Raw genomic sequence first — 19,093 nt, 5'->3', positions numbered from 1 at the left:
GAGGAAAGAGGATGTTCTGGAACTTTTGAAAGACATTAGTATAGATAAGTCACTGGGGCCAGACGGGATATATCCAGTTATTACAGAAAGCAAGGGAAGAGATTGCTGCACATTTGGCGACAATCTTTGCGTCCTCACTGGCCACAGGAGTAGTGCCAGATGATTGGAGGGTGGCAAATGTTGTTCCTTTGTTCAAGAAAGGAAGTAGGGATAACCCTGGGAAATACAGGCCAGTAAGTCTTACTTCAGTGGTGGGCAAATTACTGGAGAAGATTCTTAGAGACAGGATTTATGGGCATTTGGAGAAGCACAAGCCGATCAGGGACAGTCAGCATGGTTTTGTGAGGGGCAGGTCATGCCTCACGAGCCTGATTGAATTCTTTGAGGATGTGGCAAAGCACAATGATGAAGGTAGAGCAGTGGATGTGGCGTACATGGATTTTAGTAAGGCGCTTGATAAGGTTCCTCATGGAAGGTTCATTCAGAAAGTCAGGAGGCATGGGATCCAGGGAAACTTGGCTGTGTGGATTCAGAAGTGGCTCGCCCATAGAAGACAGAGGGTGGTGGTAGATGGAGCGTGTTCTGTCTGGAGGTCGGTAACCAGTGGTGTTCCACAGGGATCTGTTTTGGGACCCATGCTCTTTGTGATTTGTATAAATGACTTGGATGAGGTTGTGGAAGGGTGGGTTAGTAAGTCTGTAGATGACATGAAGGTTGGTGGTGCTGTGCAAAGTGTAGAAGGTTGCTGTAGGTTACAACAGGACGTCGATAGGATGCAGTGCTAGGCTGAGAAGTGGCAGATGGAGCTCAACCCGAAAAAGTGTGAACTGATACACTTTGGAAGATCAAATTTGAAGGCAGAATACAAGGTTAATGGCAGGACTCTTAGCAGTGTGGAGGAACAGAGGGATCTCGGGGTCCATGTCCATAGATCCCTCGAGGTTGTCGCGCAGGTGGATGGGGTTAAGAAGGGGTATAGTGTGTTGGCTTTCATTAGTTGGGGTATTAAGTAGAAGAGCCGCAAGGTAATTTCACAGTAAGTTCGCAGATGATCCAAAGATTGGTGGCATTGTGGATAGTGTAGAAGATTGCCAAAGAATACAGCAGGATGTAGATCAGTTGCAGGTATGGGCAGAGAAATGGCAGATGGAGCTTAATCCAGCCAAGAGCGAGGTGTTGCACTTTGGGAGATCAAATGTAAAGGGACAGTACACTGTTAATGGCAGGACTCAACAATGTTGATGTACAGAAGGATATTGCAGAAAGCACTGCATGTGTTATCAGTCATTAATTTTACTTTTAAAGTAGCATTAAGTTTCTAATTCTGTAAGTGTATTCTAGCTAATTGGGAGGCAGAAGACCATTTTAGGTGAATAGACCCCAACTGTTTCATTCTTTTAGACCAAGAACCTTGGCTCCTACTTTCACTCTGAAAGTTATTCATGTTGTTGGGATGTAGATCCAGAGGCAAGGGATCTTGGAGTCTAAGTCCATAGCTCCCTGAAAGTGGCCGCATAAGTTGTTCAGGTGGTAAGCAAGGCATATGGCATGCTTGCCTTTATTAGTTGAGACAGTGAGTTCAAGAGTTAAAAAGTTATGTTGCAGCTTTATAAAACTTTGGTTAGACCACTTCTGGAGTACTGCATTCAATTCTGGTCACCCCATTATAGGAAGGGTGTGGAGCCTTTGGAAAAGTCACAGAAGAGGTTTATCAGGATGTTGGCTAGATTAGAAAGCATGTGCTGGAAGGAGAGGATGGACAAACTGTTTTCTCTGGAGCGGCAGAGGCTGAGGGGAGACCTGATAGAAGCTTATAAGATTATGAGAGGCATAGATAGACAGCCGGTATCTTTTTCTCAGGGTCGAAATGTCTAATACTAGAGGGCATACATTTAAGGTGAGAGGGGGAAAGTTCAAAGGAGATGTGCGGGGCAAGTTGTTTTTTTTTACACAGAGAGTGGTGGGTGCCTGGGATACACTGCCAGGGTGGTCGTTACAGACGAAGTTACAATTGGTGAATGCCCCTTTAAGACATAGTACAGTAGTGTGTATGTGTGTGGTGTGATTATGACAACAACAGGAGATAAGGACGTGATGACATTTCTGGGGCGGGGAGGGTAGAGAGAGCGAGAGCGAGAGCGAGAGACCTGCCTGCTGGTCTCTGTATCAATGGATGAAAAACAGTAACTGTGTCTGTCACTACAATCCACATATGGATTTTTGGAATAATCCAGTGGAGTCCACTTTGTCGTTAACCTGTAGAAGGAAACAGGTATTTGTGTGGACGGCCACATTTTGAATGCCTTTTGGGGTGGCAGATACTTCGGCAGAACAAAGGAATGGAGATCATCAGTGATATTGAGGAGTTGTATGAGTTCCATCGTGGAACAGTTGGATTTCATAATTACTATTTTATCTCTACATTTCCTCTTCAGTCAACAGTGGCTTTGCAGAAGCCTTTGCTCACATTTCACCTTATGGCTTGCTCAACTGAACTTTGAGAACTATTCCTGGACTTGGGGTTTGGGAATTTGCCACACACACACTTCGAGTTTAGTTTTGGGGTTAATGTTTAAGATCTAACATTTTTAATTCTAACATTCTAACTTTTATTTTTCTTATTATCATAAGTAGTTATTAATAAAATAGTTTTAACACTTATACATGACTTGCTGTGTTTCTTTTGTTGCTGGTACGTAACAGTGGTAGTGGAGGTAAATACAGTTGAGATGTTTAAAAGGCACTTAGATAGGCACACAAATGTGCAGAGAATGGAGGGATATGGATATTTTGTCGGCAGAAGGGATTTGTTTAGTTAGGCTTTTAATTATTAGTTTAATTAGTTCAGCACAACACCATGGGCCGAAGAGCCTGTTCGTGTGCTGTACTGTTCTACGTGCTATATCTTTTCAGAATACAAATCAAAACGTACATCATTCATCTTAAATTTAGTGTTAATCATTTTGAAACTAATACAAAATCTTAGAGTGAAACTTACCCATCATGATGATGATGCTGCTGACCAATGAACCGTCTGCAGTTAAATATTTCATTTCCAATTGCCTCTCCTAAAAAATCTCCAGTGTGAGTGATACAAGAATCCTGAGAACCTTGTGATATGTGTGCAGTATTTATTTCCCCTGACATATCACGTTCAGAGTCCTCAGGATGCGAGCAAGTATCAAGAAGTCGAATTCGATTCTCTCCTGATGGAACTGTATCAGTGCTATAAGGAATATCCTTGCCCGATCCACTATTAGGTCTGTCACATTCTGTTCCACCAGGTGATTCTGACATACAAATTCCTGACTGCGACTCTGCACTCAGAGTTCTTAACTCAGGGTTCCTGCTCTCATTCTGGGGGCTCTCCTCTCCCTCATCATCATCATCTTCTTCTTTGAGGACTTCACTATCTGCCATATCCTCAGAGCGGACTTCACTTCCTGGACTTCCAGCTGACTGACTGGCATGGCTTGAATTTACTTCATTACTAGAACCATCACTGTGTCCACTGCTACTGCCAGGCCCACTACTGGCATCTTCGCCACTATTAGCAGTCTCATCAGAACTTCCTTGCATAGACTCCTAGGAAAGAAAGGATTTTATTAATTGATCAATGAAATAACTCAATTTTATTCTTGTTTAAAAAGTCCTGTGGATGTTTATACCACTGGAAAACAACAAAACTTTAAATGTTGCCTAATTTATTTTAGAAATACTAGATTACTCTCAACACAAGAACAATTTCTTTGGAAAGGTAGAAGGTGATTGTAGTAGTAGCTCTTTACATTTATTTAAAATAAATATAAGCTATTGAACCTAATTGATAATTTACCATGTCATTAACTAAAACACAATACATTTCAAGCTGAAAATTCAACAAATGGTAGAGTAGCTCAGCTGACCAGAATGTGCAGCTTGTGCCTGTGGGGTGTCATGGACACTTCCAATGACCTGGACAGCCAAGTGTGCAGGGAAAGTCTCCAACAGCAACAGCTTGAACACCAGTTTGTGGAGCTGGAGCAACTGTGACACATCTATGAAACTGAGAAATTTAAAGAAGTGGCCACCCTGCAGCTAAAGTGCATTTGGGCAAAAGAGGAAATGGGTGATTGCCAGGCAGACTAGCAGAATTTTCCCGATTCTATCCCCTCTCCATTTTGGATACTGATGAGTGCAATGGTTCTGAAAGGGAATGCAGCCAGAGCCAGGAACATAGTAGCACAACTGGTTCAGAGGCAATAGGAGAGGAGGAGGGAGAGCAATAGTGACAAGGGACTCAATAGTTACGGGGACAAAAAGGCATTACTGTGGTCATAGATATGACTCTACGGTGGGATGTTGCCTCCCTGGTGCTCGGGTCAAGGATATCACTGACAGCTGCACAGCATCCTGAAGGGCGACAGAGTGAACAGTACGAGGTCATGGTCCACTTCAGTATCAATGACAAGGGTAGAAAGAGATGAAGGCCTGCAGCCAGAGTCTAGGGAGCTTGGAAAGAGGTTAAAAAAAGTTGGATCTCAAAGATAGTAATCACTGACCAATTACCAGTGCTACGTGTTAATGAGTAGGAAGTGGGAGCAGATGGTGTATGAGAAAGGATTTTAGATTCCCGGAAATTACAAGAGTTTCTGCGTGAGATGAGCCTTTTTACAAGTCAGATGGGTTGCAGCTCAACAAGAACAGGATCAATATTCTTTGCGGTGGAGGGAGCTGCCCATGCTGTTGGCGACTGGAGATGGGTGGAAAGCTGAGTGTAGATGCAGAAGGGAGAAAAGCTAAGTTTAAAATAGATGATAGGGGTTCAGGTGCAAGTATATTTAGGAAGGCAAAGGGCAGTGATGGGGCAATGATACACAGAATCTATCAGGATGGAGTATAGCATAATGTGGGAAAAAGGGAGATTATCTACTTTGTATGGAAGAATGTAAATGCAAATTATTATTTTAAATGGGTTAAGACGACAAAACGTTTTAGTTCCACATTAATCTAAGGGTCTTGTATATGACACACAAGAAAGTTAGCATGCATGCACAGTAAGTAATTCAGAATGTCAATGGAATATTTGCCGTTATTAAATGGGGTGTGGAATAGAAGAATAGGAAAAATTTGATGCAACTTTTTATGGACTACTGATACAATAAATGAAGTACTGCACAGTTTTGGTCTCCATATTTCAGGAAGGATCTTTTTGCATTGGAGGCAGGCAGGCAAAGAAAGTTCATTGAGTTGATTCCTGGCCTGCAAGTGTTGACCTATGAATGGAAAAGGCCAAGCAGATTGGGCCTATACACACTGAAGAATGAGAGGTGGTCTTATTGAAACATAAGATTTTGTAAAGGGTTTGACAAAGTGGATGCTGAGCGAATGCTCCCCCTTAAATGGGGATATCTTAAACTAAGGAGCATAGTTTCAGAATAAAGAATTGCTGATTTCAGTCAGTGATGAGGTATTTCTTTTTTCAGAATCATGAATATTTGAAATTCTCTACTCTTGAGAGTCGTGGAGGCAGAGTCATGGAAATTTTTTTTGAACCGCAAGGGAGTCAAGGGGTATGGGAAAGTGGTGCTGAGGCCAAGGTTGAAGGACCAACTGGCCCAGTCCTGTTTCATTTTATGTTCTTTAACAATACCAGCATGTTCAGCCAAACCTGACCACCTACCTTGTTTTTCCCCACTGAACTTACTTGGATTTTAAAATACATACCTCTGTATCCGACAGTCGCTGTTGTCCACGCTTTGCTCTGTTCATCATTTGCTCGTCCATTTCAATGTCACTGCCACCACTATGGTGAGTATCACTGTTGTCACTACTCTGTGGACTAGCTGCAGGAGATCCTGTTAAATTTTTGTACGTTTTTTAAAGTTAATTAAAACCAGTCAACAAACACTTTGAATTGCCTTAATGCTTACTAACATCATACACTATCCGTTATTTTGTTCTTAGCCAATGCTTCAAATATATCAAATCAGTAGCTGAAAAACAACCCTTGAACAGAAAATAGTTTGGGATAATCCCCAGTTCTTCTAGCTCACAGCAAATAAAATGCAAGTTATTAAATAATTACGCAATTATGTCTTTTGATACATGGAAGTTGGCCAAGAATTCAAAAGACACGCAAGCAGATAACATTACTTTATCACACCCTTCATGTGCCAGGGGACAATAAAAGTTCTGTCATTTGCCCCATCCTTCAAAATCGTTCTTGTTTCAGTATGGTACCCTAGGTACAAATTGCTTGATTACATCACAGCTCATTTTCACCAAGGAATTCAATGACATTTAGTCCAATCATCAGTTCCCTTTTATTATTACTTTATCTTAAAGAGAATTAAGTACAAAACAGCTTCTAACCAAGGCAAAAGGTAGATGGATTATCACTTGAGAAAATTGATTTGGACAGTCAGTTTCTCAACAAGACAGTTTGTTTAGTGTCATGGGACAATTATAGTTCTTAAAAGGGCAGTGGGCAATGCATGAAGGGAGGTAACCATTTACATCTCAATAACAGGATGTGGATCTTGGGGTGAAAATGACTTTGCAGAAGGAATCCAAAGAAACAAGAGAAATGGGACTTCAAGCTTGGGTGGTAAGGGAGGAGGAGGGGAAGCAGTGGAGGGAGCACTTCTTTTAGTTTGCAACCATCATCAAACCTTTCAATTTCTAACCTGACATTATTTCCAGGCATACTGTGCATTGCATAAACTTTCACTTAAATTCATTCATTTGCTTACGCCCAGTCATAGCATATTTAACTGAAAATGAAATCTGTACACATCATACAGTTTTTTATTTTGGAACAGTCAGTACGAAGGCATTGAATTCAGGAGCATTTGCAAACTTGATGATAATTTCACCAAAACAAACTCTTGCAACAATTTGCTCAATTAAATTTTCAAGACAGGGCAACAAAATTAATACGCGAGTTTCATTGCATCATTTGATTGCCTTAGAGTAGCATTATGTTAAATATTAGATATGCTGTGGCTAATGAAGGGTCAATAGGATTATTAAAATTCATATTGTTGGTTATCTTTGTTTTCTCTGTAATTTTCCATTATGCATTTTCAGCAAGCTCATTTGTTTTTTTTTCCAAAGTAGGAAGGAATCATAAATTTATTTTATATCATTTTGCTTATCAATGTAATAAAAACAGAAAACATTGGAAACACCCAGCAGATCAGGAAGCATCTGTGGAAAGAAGAACAGTGTTAACATTTTGGTCAAAGACCCTTTCTAAGAACTGGGAAAGAGTTTCATTTACCTCATTCAGCTCCAACAAAGGGGCTTTGACCTGAAACATTATCTGTGGAAGGAGAAACAGCGATGCTGCTTGATTGAGTGCTTCCAGCATCTTGTGTTTCTATTTCAGAACATCAGCATCTGCAGTTTTTGTTAATTTTTATTAAATCAATGTAACAGATTAAAAAAAGATAAGAAAAAGATGTATCTTAAGGCCTTCATTCTTTCAAAAGAATCCATAAAAGTTGCATGAAGTTGCACCTTTTATAACCTTTTCTTGGGCAAGAACGTGAAGATTTTGTCAATGTGACAATTTTTTAAAAATTTAGTTTTCCTTGGGAGGATTAGGCAACCATGGCTGACAAGGGAAGTCAAAAACAGCATAAAAGCAAAAGAGAGGGCACACAATATTGCAAAATTTTGTGGGAAACTAGAGGATTGGGAAGCTTTTAAAATTCAACAGAAGGCAACTAAAAGAGTAATGAAGAGAAAAGATGAAATATGAAGGTATACTAGCCAATAATATAAAAGAGGATACCAGAAGTTTTTTCCGATATATGAAGAGTAAAAAAGAGGCAAGAGTGGGAATCAGACCACTGGAAAATGATGTTGGAGAAGTAGTAATGAGGAACAAAGAAATGTGGCGGACGAACTGAATAAATATTTTGCATCTGCCTTCACTGTGGAAGTCACCAGCAACATGCCAGAAATTCAAGAGAGTTGGGGGGCAGAAGTAAATGTAGCCGCTATTTCTAAGGAGAAGGTGCTTGGGAAGCTGAAAGGTCTGAAGGTGGATAAGTCACCTGGACCGGATGGACTACACCCCAAAGTTCTGAAAGAGGTAGCTGAAGAGATTCTGGGGGCATTAGTGGTGATCGTTCAAGAATCACTCAATGGTTCCAGAGGACTGGAAAATCGCTACTGTCACTCCATTCTTTAAGGGAGGGAGGCAAAAGACAGGAAATTATAGGCCACTTAGCCTGACTTCAGTGGTTGGTAAGATTTTAGAGTCCATTATTAAGGATAAGGTTTTGGGGTACTTGGAAGCACATGATAAAAAAGGCTGAAGTCAGCATGGTTTCCTTAAGGGAAGATCTTGCGTGATAAATCTGTTGGAATTCTTTGAGGAAGTAACAAGCAGGATAGACAAAGGAGAGTCAGTGGATGTTGCTTACTTGGATTTTCAGAAGGCCTTTGACAAGGTGCCACACGAGGCTGCTAAACAAGATAGGAGTTCGTGGTATTACAGGAAAGGTACTAGCATGGATAGAAGATTGGCTGACTGGCAGAAGGCAAGGAGTGGGAATAAAGGGGGCCTTTTCTAGTTGGCTGCCAGTGACTAGTGGGGTTCTGCAAGGGTTGGTGTTGTGTCCATTACTTTTCATGTTATACGCTAATGATCTGAATGATGGAATTGCCAGCTTTGTGGTCAAGTTTGCAGACGATACAAAGATGGGTGGAGGGGCAGGTAGTGTTGAGGAAGTAGGGAGTCTGCAGAGATCTTGGACAGGTTGGGAGAATGGGCAAAGAAGTGGCAGATGGAATACAGTGTAAGGAAGTGTATGGTCATGCACTTTGGTAGAAGGAATAAAGCCGTAGACTATTTTCTAAATGGGGAGAGAATTCGGAAATTGGAGGTGCAAAGGGACTTGGGAGTCCTAATGCAGGTTGAGTCGGTAGTACGGAAGGCAAATGCAACATTAGCATTCGAGAGGACTACAATATAAAAGGATATAATGCTGAGGCTCTATGAGGCGTTAGTCGGATCACATTTGGAGTATTGTGAGCAGCTTTGGGCCCCATATCTAAGGAAGGATGTGCTGGTGTTAGAAAGGGTCCAGAGGTGGTTTACGAGAGTTATCCAGGGGATTAAAGGGTTAACATATGAGAAGTGTTTGATGGCTCTGGGTCTGTACGCACTGAAATTTATAAGGATGAGGGAGGATCTCATTGAAATCTTCTGAATATTGAAAGGCCTGGAATAGAGTGGCCGTGGAGAGGATGTTTCCAGTGGTGGAAAAGCCGAGGACCAGAGGGCACAGCCTCAGAATAAAAGGACATCCGTTTAGAACAGAGATGAGGAGGAATTTCTTTAGCCAGTGGGTGGTGAATCTATGGAATTCATTGCCACAGACGGCTCTGGAGGCCAAGTCATTGGGTATAATTAAAGCAGAGGTTGCTACGTTCTTGATTAGTAAGGGTGTCATAGGTTAAGCGGACAAGGCAGGAGAATGGTGTTGAGAGGGAAAAATAAATCAGCCATGATCAAATGGTGGAGCAGACTCAATGGGCTGAATGGCCCGAGTCTACTCTATATCTTACAGTCTATGATCTTGTTACAAGAAACCCAAAGGCACCCAAAATAAACAGCAACATGTTGTCATTTGCTGGGTTTGTTCACAAGCATGTGCACTTTCTCTATGTATCCTCCTTTCACGTCCTGTTTTATCAGTTAATAAATGCTGATCGGAATTAAAATTGGACAGTATGAGAACCTGAATTCCATCATGAATCATTCTGGTTAATGTCACAAGTTATGGGACAGTCTCTAATTTCAGTAAAAGGTTTTCACATATTAAAATTTGGCATCTGAATTTTGAATTAGGATTTTGGGAAATAGTCTGGGAACAAATCGAGTGTATTCTCAAAATGTTGTCTCCCTTCAAGAGAATGTCATCTTTCCTGGGGTTAACAATATTATAGTTTCAAATGTTTTGTTCGATTTCTGGACCCTTAAGGTGGACTCTGAGATTTTATGTCAAAAGCCGTGTTCAAAATCTATTTATTGTAACTACACTTGCAATCCATTAACTGAAATATTGCTAGCGAGGATAAGCCTATAGAGAAGTTAACCCTTTCAACCAATCCATCTTAAGTTCGAGTTGCTTAATTTTAAATATATATTTTTCTTAGTGTTATTTTGCATGAGGTATGCATGAGTTAATTACAGTATTTAATTGAGAACTTAAGGAATTAATTATGTAACTTTGACCTATTGTAGAATGTCAGCATAGGGTAATAGCAAATGTCTTGAAGCAGCTAACAATGCAAATGGCAAACAGCTCCTCACTTGGATAACCAAGAAACTTCTGTCAGGGCTATTTAGTTCCTGTGACAAAGTACACCCATATAAAATAAGGAATGTGATTAAACTCCATCCATTCCAGCACAAATGCCACAGAATAGGGAGCCAGTACCTGTTTTAACTACTATAAATTTCCTAGTCTTATGAATCAAACCAAATCTAATTCCCTGTTTAGAACAGAAAACAGTAGGATTGTGAAAGGAAGTGTCTTTAGTCAATTCCAGGCAGCACCACAATGGCTTGCCTGAATAGAGGAACTAACTTGCTTTTGCCATACCTAGAGGGCTGCAGTACAAATGAGTATAGCCTCACGTGCACATATGATATATGAGCACTCAAAAGAAAAGTGGTTTCAATTGAAATCAGGAGGGACTGAACTGAACTATGGAAGTGATAGGCCAAAGAAATGCGAGAACTAAAACCGGCAATGTACAAGAAGGAAAATACTGCTTCATCACATTAGAGAGCCATTATGAGCCATTTGCTATTAATGCTGGGACCTACTGGTATTACATGTACCAAAGCCAGAAACCGGAAACCTTCCTGCAAGGGCCACAAGTGAAAAATGGTCTGGATATAAACCTAAAGGGCAATGTCACTACATTGGTGTACAACATTTCTGCACCAGTTACGTTAAACAAAGAAATCTCTCCCAGGATTAGAATAGTTTCACATTTACTGGTATAATCCAGCTCATGGTGCTAATTTTGTTATTGCTCCAAACTTGCAAAACCCCATGTGCAAAAAAATCATTCAATGTCATTACAGCAAAAAAAGGTTCTGGGAAATTAGTAAAAATGGGAATGGAAACATACAAAAATATGTTGCTTAAGTAAATGGTGTAATGCTTTAAATTTATAAGCTTAGGTAAAGATGTTTCTGATATCTTGTTTTAATTGTTATTGGTATAAAGCAATGTTTTGTAAGATTGTTAAAGCAACTGTAATCAGTACTCACTTTAGTATTAACATGTGGCAAAAAGTCAAAAATAATAGGAACAGCAAATACTGTGCTGAAGCAGGAATATGGTTGAAACCTACACACTGTAAAGATCGGGTAGCAGCATTGTGATGAGCTGGAATAGTGATACTTGAAGCAGACAGATAACCAGGAACAAAACATTAATTAAATCTGTAAGGAATATACTAATGAAGGATGGCTCTCAAAACAAATGAATTAGGATTTAGAGACCAATAGGAGAATTAAAGGCATTATTGGAGCAAGAACATTTGTGGCAAAGTTTGAGACTGGTTACATAAAAATTCCACATCATAGGTAGCTCAGTTTAAGGAAGAAGGGCTGTGTTATTGAGGGAATCATGTTCAGTTTGGAAGTCCAACTGGTTGTATCCAAATGGGCCAGATATAATCTATCCAGAGGCGAACAGGAATGATTGATGTAGATAACAAAGGGTTAATGTAAAATTATTAAAACTTCATGCTGTTGAAGTTGTCTTTGTTTTCTCTGTACTCTTCCAAGTTCTCAAGTGCTTATCAACGTGACAATGTGCATATGGGCACCACTTAAGTATTGTACAATGTGGCTTTGCTGTAATTGAAGACTTTCAGACAGAGATTTCTGCATGATGAATGCTCTCCTCTGCATGCTTGTAATAAAGATTTCCAAATTCCACTATGCCCCTAATTCTAAAGAGCTTACTGGCCTACAACAATATAAGAATGATGGCTCAATAACATCATAAAGCATCAGTAGCAAGTGGACAGCAGTTCCAAAGGAAACTATTGGTGACATGCCTTTCCCACGCAACTAAATCTCAGACTTAGACAATGTAAATCTGGAACTTGCTCAGCACCAGATGTCACCGCAGCCATCATTCCATTTTACACTAGACACATGGAATACTTTACCAGTAAGACCTGGCTTCGGATTGAAGACTCCATTCATTTAATTGAGATTCTCGGCCCCAAAAGGAGGATGAAAAGTATTCCAGCAGTGAGCTTACACACTAAACTGGTTGAGGCCTACTTATCACTGAGACCACCCTTGCCAAACATCACCTGGGAGTCAAGAGTTAGCTCAATCAGCCCTCTGCACATGGCCTAAGTGTGGGTGGGTGGGTGGGTGGGTGGGAAGTACAGACAACGGGCTAGGTGCATCATGATTTAGCCATGTAATCTAATCTAGAAGAAGCTGTGGATTCAGTTAACTAAAATATCGAGAGCTTTTTAATATTTGTTTTGAAGCTATTGATCCAATATTCTTCTAATACCCTTCAAACATCTCTTTACTTTTAAAGCAAAAGCCACTGAGTATTCATTCTGTTCAAATAAAAAACCTCCTGAATTAAACCAGCACTTGCAAGTTTCATAATTGTCTGCCGAAGTTTCACATAGATATTGAACTGTTGGAAAAGAAAGCATTAAAAAATTGGCAGAATCCGTCTGTGGAATTCTATACATTTTTCCACTTCACCTCGAACTTATCGCATAGAAATTGGAATCAGGAGGGTCTAAACTGAACTATGGAAGTGATAGGGCCAATTGGTCTTCACTGATCTACTATGCTCCACAATCTCCTTCCATCCCTCTTCATTTATTCCTTTCTCCCTAACGTACATGCCCAATTACCCCTTAAATACATTTATGCTATTAAACCCAACTTTTCCTTGTGGTAGTAAATCTACATTCTACTAACTCTGTGGATAAGAAGGTTTCTCCTGAATTTGTCTCTAAATTGATTGGACTACCTTACTTATATGAGCACTGTTTTTGTTGCCTATATTGTTAAAAAAAATTGCAATCTTTAAGAAAGGATTGCAAACATGCTGTAATGTCAAATATAGAGAGAGATGCTTAAACAATAATGAAGCTGTGAAAGTCTTTAACTGCTATGCTCCGGAGATTTTAAAGAAATTCCTTTTTCACTCAATGGTGGCACATTAAACATTAAGTTGGTGATTAAGTCTATAATCAAGGAAGAAATAGCTAGTTATTATGCAAAAATTAATGCAATCAAACCAAATCAACATGGTTTTATGAAAGGAAAATCATATTTTATATACTTGCTAGAATTCTTTTAAGGATATAATAAGCAGAGCTGATAGAGGGGAACCTGTAGCAGTAGTGTATTTGGTTTTCCAGAAGGCATTCAAGAAGGTGCCACATAAAAGACTAGTGCAGAAGAACTCATGGTATTGGGGGAAGTGTGTTAATATGGATTGAAGGCAGACCATCACAAAGAAGATAATCAGAATCAATGGGTCTTTTTCTGGATGGAAAGATGTAACTTTGGAGTGCCCCTAGGATCAGCTCTTGGCACTATTATTTACCATCTACATAAATGACAATGAAGGAGAAAGCAGAGTGTAAGGTATCCAAGTTTGCTAATGACACGAAAACTGGTGGGAGGACATGATGCAATGAAGTTAGTTTGACTCTGCCACAGGACACATATACAGGTTGGGTAAGTGGGGGAAAAAACTTGGCAAATGGAGTTTAAAGTAGGAAAGCATGGTGTCATGCAGAATCAAAAGCAGACTATTATCTAAATAACAGACTTCAAATGAATGGAATACAGAGTGATCCAGATATTCCTGTGCATGAAATACAAAAGGTTACCATGCAGGTGAGGCAAATAATTAAGAAGGCAAAAGGCATTTGCTCTTTATTGCTATGGAGTTGAACTATTACAACAATTGTACAGAGAGTGTTGAGGCTGCACCTGGATACTGCACACAGTTTCGATCCCCTTATTTAAGGAAGGATATGGTATCATTGAAGGCAGTCCATAAGAGATTCATTAGACTAATTCCTGGGATTAGACAGTTATCCTATTGCAAATGGCTGAAAATCCTAATGGGCATGATAAGATAGATGTTAAGATGTTTCCACCAGTGGGAGAGTCTTAAACGAGGGGACATAGTTACAAAGTAAAATGGCAATCACTTAAACTGAGAAGCATGGAAATTCCTTCTCAAAGGGTAGTGAATCTCTGAAATTGTCTACCCTGGAGTTATTGGAGATTATGTCACTGGAGGTATTTAGAGGGCAGGTAGATACATTTTTGAAAGTTCATGGAATTGGGGACCATGTGGAACTGGCACGAAGAGGAGTTGAGGCCTGGGGCAACTCAGCCATTGATCATATTGAATGGAGGGGCATACTACAGTGGCTAGGTAGCCTATTCTTGCTCCTATTTTCTTGTATTGTGCAAACACAATCTACAATAGAATGGACTTTTTTTTAAACTTAAAATTTATAATATCATTGCCCCAATGGTTGTAGCCGGTTCATTATTTCTATCTACATGAGAAAAACAGATTTAATACTGAAAATCAAGAATTGCAGATGTTGGAAATCTAAAATAAAAACAGAAAGTGCTGGAAGCACTCAACAAATCAGGCAGCATCTATGGAAAGAGAAACACAAAGTTATTTCAGTTCATGGACCCAGACTTTAAGCTTGATGTATGTAATCATCGAGATACTTATGCACTATAATGAGGTGGCTTGCATATTCAGAAAAACAAAATAGTTATAACATATTATTCAAATTGAAAATGCAAGTAACAATTGTTATACCATTTTTAAAGCTTTTAAATGCTCCAGAACTAAATTAACTAAAATGTTTCCACAAATTGATTTCAAAATCTTTATCAATGGAGTCGTTGGGTCATACAGCACAGAAACAGGCCCCATCAAATCCACACTGGTTAAAAAAAAGTCTGTACTTGATATCAATACTAATTCCTTTTCTAGCACTCGGCTCACAGCACTTCAAGGGCTCATTGAAGTACTTGTTAAATGCTATGAGACTATCTGCCTCCATCACACCCTGGGGTATTTTGCATCCCAAATTCCCACCACCCTCTGGGTAAAAAAAATGCTTCCTCAAACCTTCTCTCAGTCTCCCAGACCTTAAGCCTTTACCCGTTGGTTATTGACATCTCTGGGAAGGGGGAAAATTTTTCACTCTCACTCTCTCCCATCTTCAAGCCCCTCATAATTTTGTATAGTTCATCAGGTCCTCCTTCAGACATTTCCTCTCCAAGGAAAAGAAACCCAGCCTATCCAATCTCTCCTCATAGCTAAAACGCCATATCTGGTGAATCACCTCTGCACCCTCTCTGGTGCAATCACATCTTTCCTATAATGCGGTGATCATTACTGCACACAACACTCCAGTTGTACATCAACTAATGTTTTATATAATTGCAACCTTCCTGCTCTTATTTTCCATGACCTGGCTAACGAAGGCAAGTATCCTATGTGCCTTTCTAACCAGCTTATCTACCTGCGTTGTTATTAGAGTTCTTTGGGAAGTATTCATAAAGGTTCTCTGCACTTTTTAGGGGTCCTACCAGTCATTGTCTATATCCTAGCCTAAAATGCATCTCTCACATTTTTCAGGATAAATATCATCTGATATTTCTTTGCCCATCCTACCAACTCATCAATATTATGCTAAGACTACCCTCCTCACTGTCATCTTCTACACTCACATCCTGATCATTAATGTATATAAGAAACAGCAAGAGCCCCAACAGTGATCGCTGTGGTACACCACTGGTCACAGGCTTCAAATCACAACAACTGTCCACATCACTCTTTGCCCCTTATCAACAAGCTAATTTTGGATCCAATTTGCCAAATTGCCCAGGATCCCATGAGTTCTTATGTTTTGGACCAGTTTCCCATCTGAGATCTTATCAAAGGCCCACGTAGTCTATAACAATCACTCCACCCTCATTGACATACATAATTATCTCTTCAAAAAATTCAATCAAATTAGTCTTACAGGATCTTCATTTAACAATACCATACAGACTACCCTTGATCAATTCCTGCCTCTCTGTATGCAGATTAACCCTGTCCCTCAGATAACTCCCACATCACTGACATTATTTTACCAGCCTGTAATTACCTGGCTTATCCCTGTTGCCCTTCTTGACTAAAGGTACCATGTTTGCTGTCCTCCTGTCTTTGGGCACCTCTTCTGCCGCCAATGAAGATCTAAAAATTCTGCTGGAGCTTCAACAACCTCCTCCCTTGCCAATCAGAGCAGCCTGGGATATACATATCTCATCATGCTCTGGGATTTATCCACCTCTAAGCCCACTAAAACATCTGATACAACATTTTTACTGGCAATTTGTTCCAGAGTTCCACTGTCTTCTTCCTGAATTCTCCACTACAATGCCATTCTCCATGGTGAATACAATCATAATCTTTCCAATGCAAACTTCCTCAAATCATTATGTTAAATGACCTAACACTTTTCTTACATATGAACACTTAAATCTTATAGCAGGTGCATTCTCTATCACTGCACTTACCTTTCTTATTTCCCAAAGGGAGGCTGGTGTTAAGAAGAGAAGCAAAGGAGCTCTGCTTGGATAATTGAGCCTTAGCAGCAAGTGCATTGTTCCAGAGGGCTTTAATGAGCATTGATGCCAAATATAGGGTCTGTGAACAAAGCCAAAAATTGAATATTTAGTTCTCAGCAGGAGATATTAGAGAAACCAAATACACAAACCAAAGAACCACAGAAGTGCATCAACTCTTGACTAAACAAGAAATGGATTCAATTTTAGTAGAACATTCAAAATTGGAATGCTAAGTCAATTTGGTTCAGCAAGGTACTGTAAATACCTTAATAAAAGGATTAAGATAAGCGAATAGTTCATTTCCAGATGATGTAGACAGTTGACATATGTCACAAACATCACACTTAAATGACAGGTTAAGATTATTTAGGTAACCAAACAGCATTTGCATTGCAAGTAATCAAAATTAACCTGTTTTGCTGAATGCAGCAACATTTTAAAGTTGCAAGAGTATACAGTGACAAATTTTATTTTAAGATGGAGTGGATAATTTCATCTGGTAAGGGAGTACAAGTTGGTAATACTGAAGTAAGTTATTTTCTGAACAGTTGTGCATTCTCATACTGCACAATGGCAATGCTGAAATTTTTAATATATTTTCAAGAGGAATGAGTTGTAACATTGTAATAACAACAATAAATAGAATAAGCAAATTGTGGGTATCACCAGATCACAGCTAAGGTATTATTGCTCTGTGTATGAATAGTTTTGAATACTCAATGTGGTTAATATAGATATGCACACTGATCCCACTTTTCTAATCCAGTTAATTATTATTGAACCAGTTAGGAAGTAAAGGGAAGAGCCCCTAATTTTTCTTTACAGCTTTAACAGATACTTGGCAATTATGCCACATAAACTGATATGCAAATTCAAATTTGTCATTCAAGTCACACTGCTCCAGAACTGCACAATAAAAATCCCTTTGCTACTAATCAAAGGGGAGCCTTCATTCATCCTCTCAGTTTTCTGATGAAAAATAACACACCTTCAACTTAACCTATGAATTACAAATCACGTTCACTTAGTTACATTATAAAGTAGGGGAAAACAGTTCAGAAAATTTGACTTGATAATCTGAATTCACATTTTTTCAGGTACAAAACGATGAAAGCAGTAACACTTCCCGATTCTTTCGACAATAATAAATATGGACTAGCAGTTTAATGTAAAAGTGAAAATTTCAAAAATCCTTCATTTTATATCCATACCTTGGGAGTACAATAGAACAAAAAGAAAGAAGGTTATTTCACCTCTCTTTAAAGCGGCCATTCCCTACCTAAAAGATACATCCATTGCTGTAGAAAGTTTACCCATCTGTTCTAATAACCACTTGGGTGATTAACCCACATCCTAGAGCCAAAACAACACCCAGCCTGAGTCATTTAACAAATGGTTGATAGAAATCCAATTCCATGCCTTAACAAACTCAACACACAAAATTATTTTTCAACATTTATGTTTCATCTCATTCTGATTCCTGGAAAGTCTCTAGTCCTTTTTTCCATTTGCTTTGATGATACCATCTCCCACAGAAGATGCCCTCTCTTAACCTCAGAATAACTATTCACCACAACTGACAGTACCAAACTATTTCTTGCACTTTGACTACCAGTTTCTACATTCACTATTCATTTTGTAATTTCCACCAATCACATTAACTTTACTATTCTTGGTTTTCTGAAGTGACTGTTCCTTTCTTTCATCAATCTTTACTCTCACAGAGCACCTACTTCCAGCACCCACATCCAGGACACTGAATATTTTTACCCTGGGAAACAACTAATTACATGAAAAAAGAAAATGCATTAATACACCCGCAGAGAAACAGAGCACTCAGCCCAAATGGTCTACACTGATGCAATTGCTTTACTTGTGCTTCCTTCCTTCATTTTATTTTCATCTAATTCTTACAACAAAATTTTCTATTTCTTTTCATCTCTTGTGCATATAAACCTTCTTCCTAAATACAACCAGGTTCTTTTGATTCAACTACTTCCTGTCATAGCATGCTCCATGTTCTGACTAACCCTACAGGTAAAGAGGTTTATCCTAAATTTCCTATTGCATATTCAAGACTATCTTGTATTTATGACCCTGAATTTTAGATTTCTGCATAAGTAACAACACCCTCCCTACAGCTACCCCTTCAAACATATTCACAACTTTAAAACCCTTTGTGTTAATCCTTAGCCTTTGTTCTCAAAGGGAGCCTTAAACTGCACAATCTTTTTTGGTAATACACTCTTATATGTACTACCTCTTGCTTTTACCTGGTGCATGAGAAATAATTAGATGCTTTTGAACTCACACAACAACAAAAACAGCAAGCAGCAGTGAGATAAATGACCATACAATCCATTTTGGAACTGTTGACTAAAGGATAAATATTAAACAGGAAACCAGGATAGCTCCATTATT

General features: G+C 39.2%; 1 protein-coding gene across 7 annotated transcripts in view; it reads right to left on the bottom strand.

Moving 5' to 3' along the window:
- Positions 1-19,093, bottom strand: part of usp34 (ubiquitin specific peptidase 34) — a 186,246-nt gene that overhangs the window by 132,035 nt on the left and 35,118 nt on the right. For all 7 annotated transcript variants that reach the window (XM_052011351.1, XM_052011354.1, XM_052011353.1 and 4 more), the window contains 3 exons: positions 16,622-16,751; positions 5,707-5,837; positions 2,999-3,585 (listed from right to left, as the gene is read on the bottom strand). In XM_052011351.1, coding sequence (XP_051867311.1) covers positions 2,999-3,585; positions 5,707-5,837; positions 16,622-16,751 — 848 coding nt within the window. The remainder of the gene's footprint in view (positions 1-2,998; positions 3,586-5,706; positions 5,838-16,621; positions 16,752-19,093) is intronic.

This window comes from Pristis pectinata, chromosome 3 (assembly GCF_009764475.1).
Source record: "Pristis pectinata isolate sPriPec2 chromosome 3, sPriPec2.1.pri, whole genome shotgun sequence".
NCBI lineage: Eukaryota > Metazoa > Chordata > Chondrichthyes > Rhinopristiformes > Pristidae > Pristis > Pristis pectinata.
Note: the sequence above shows the minus strand (reverse complement) of the source record. Positions and strands in the feature narration are given on the sequence as shown.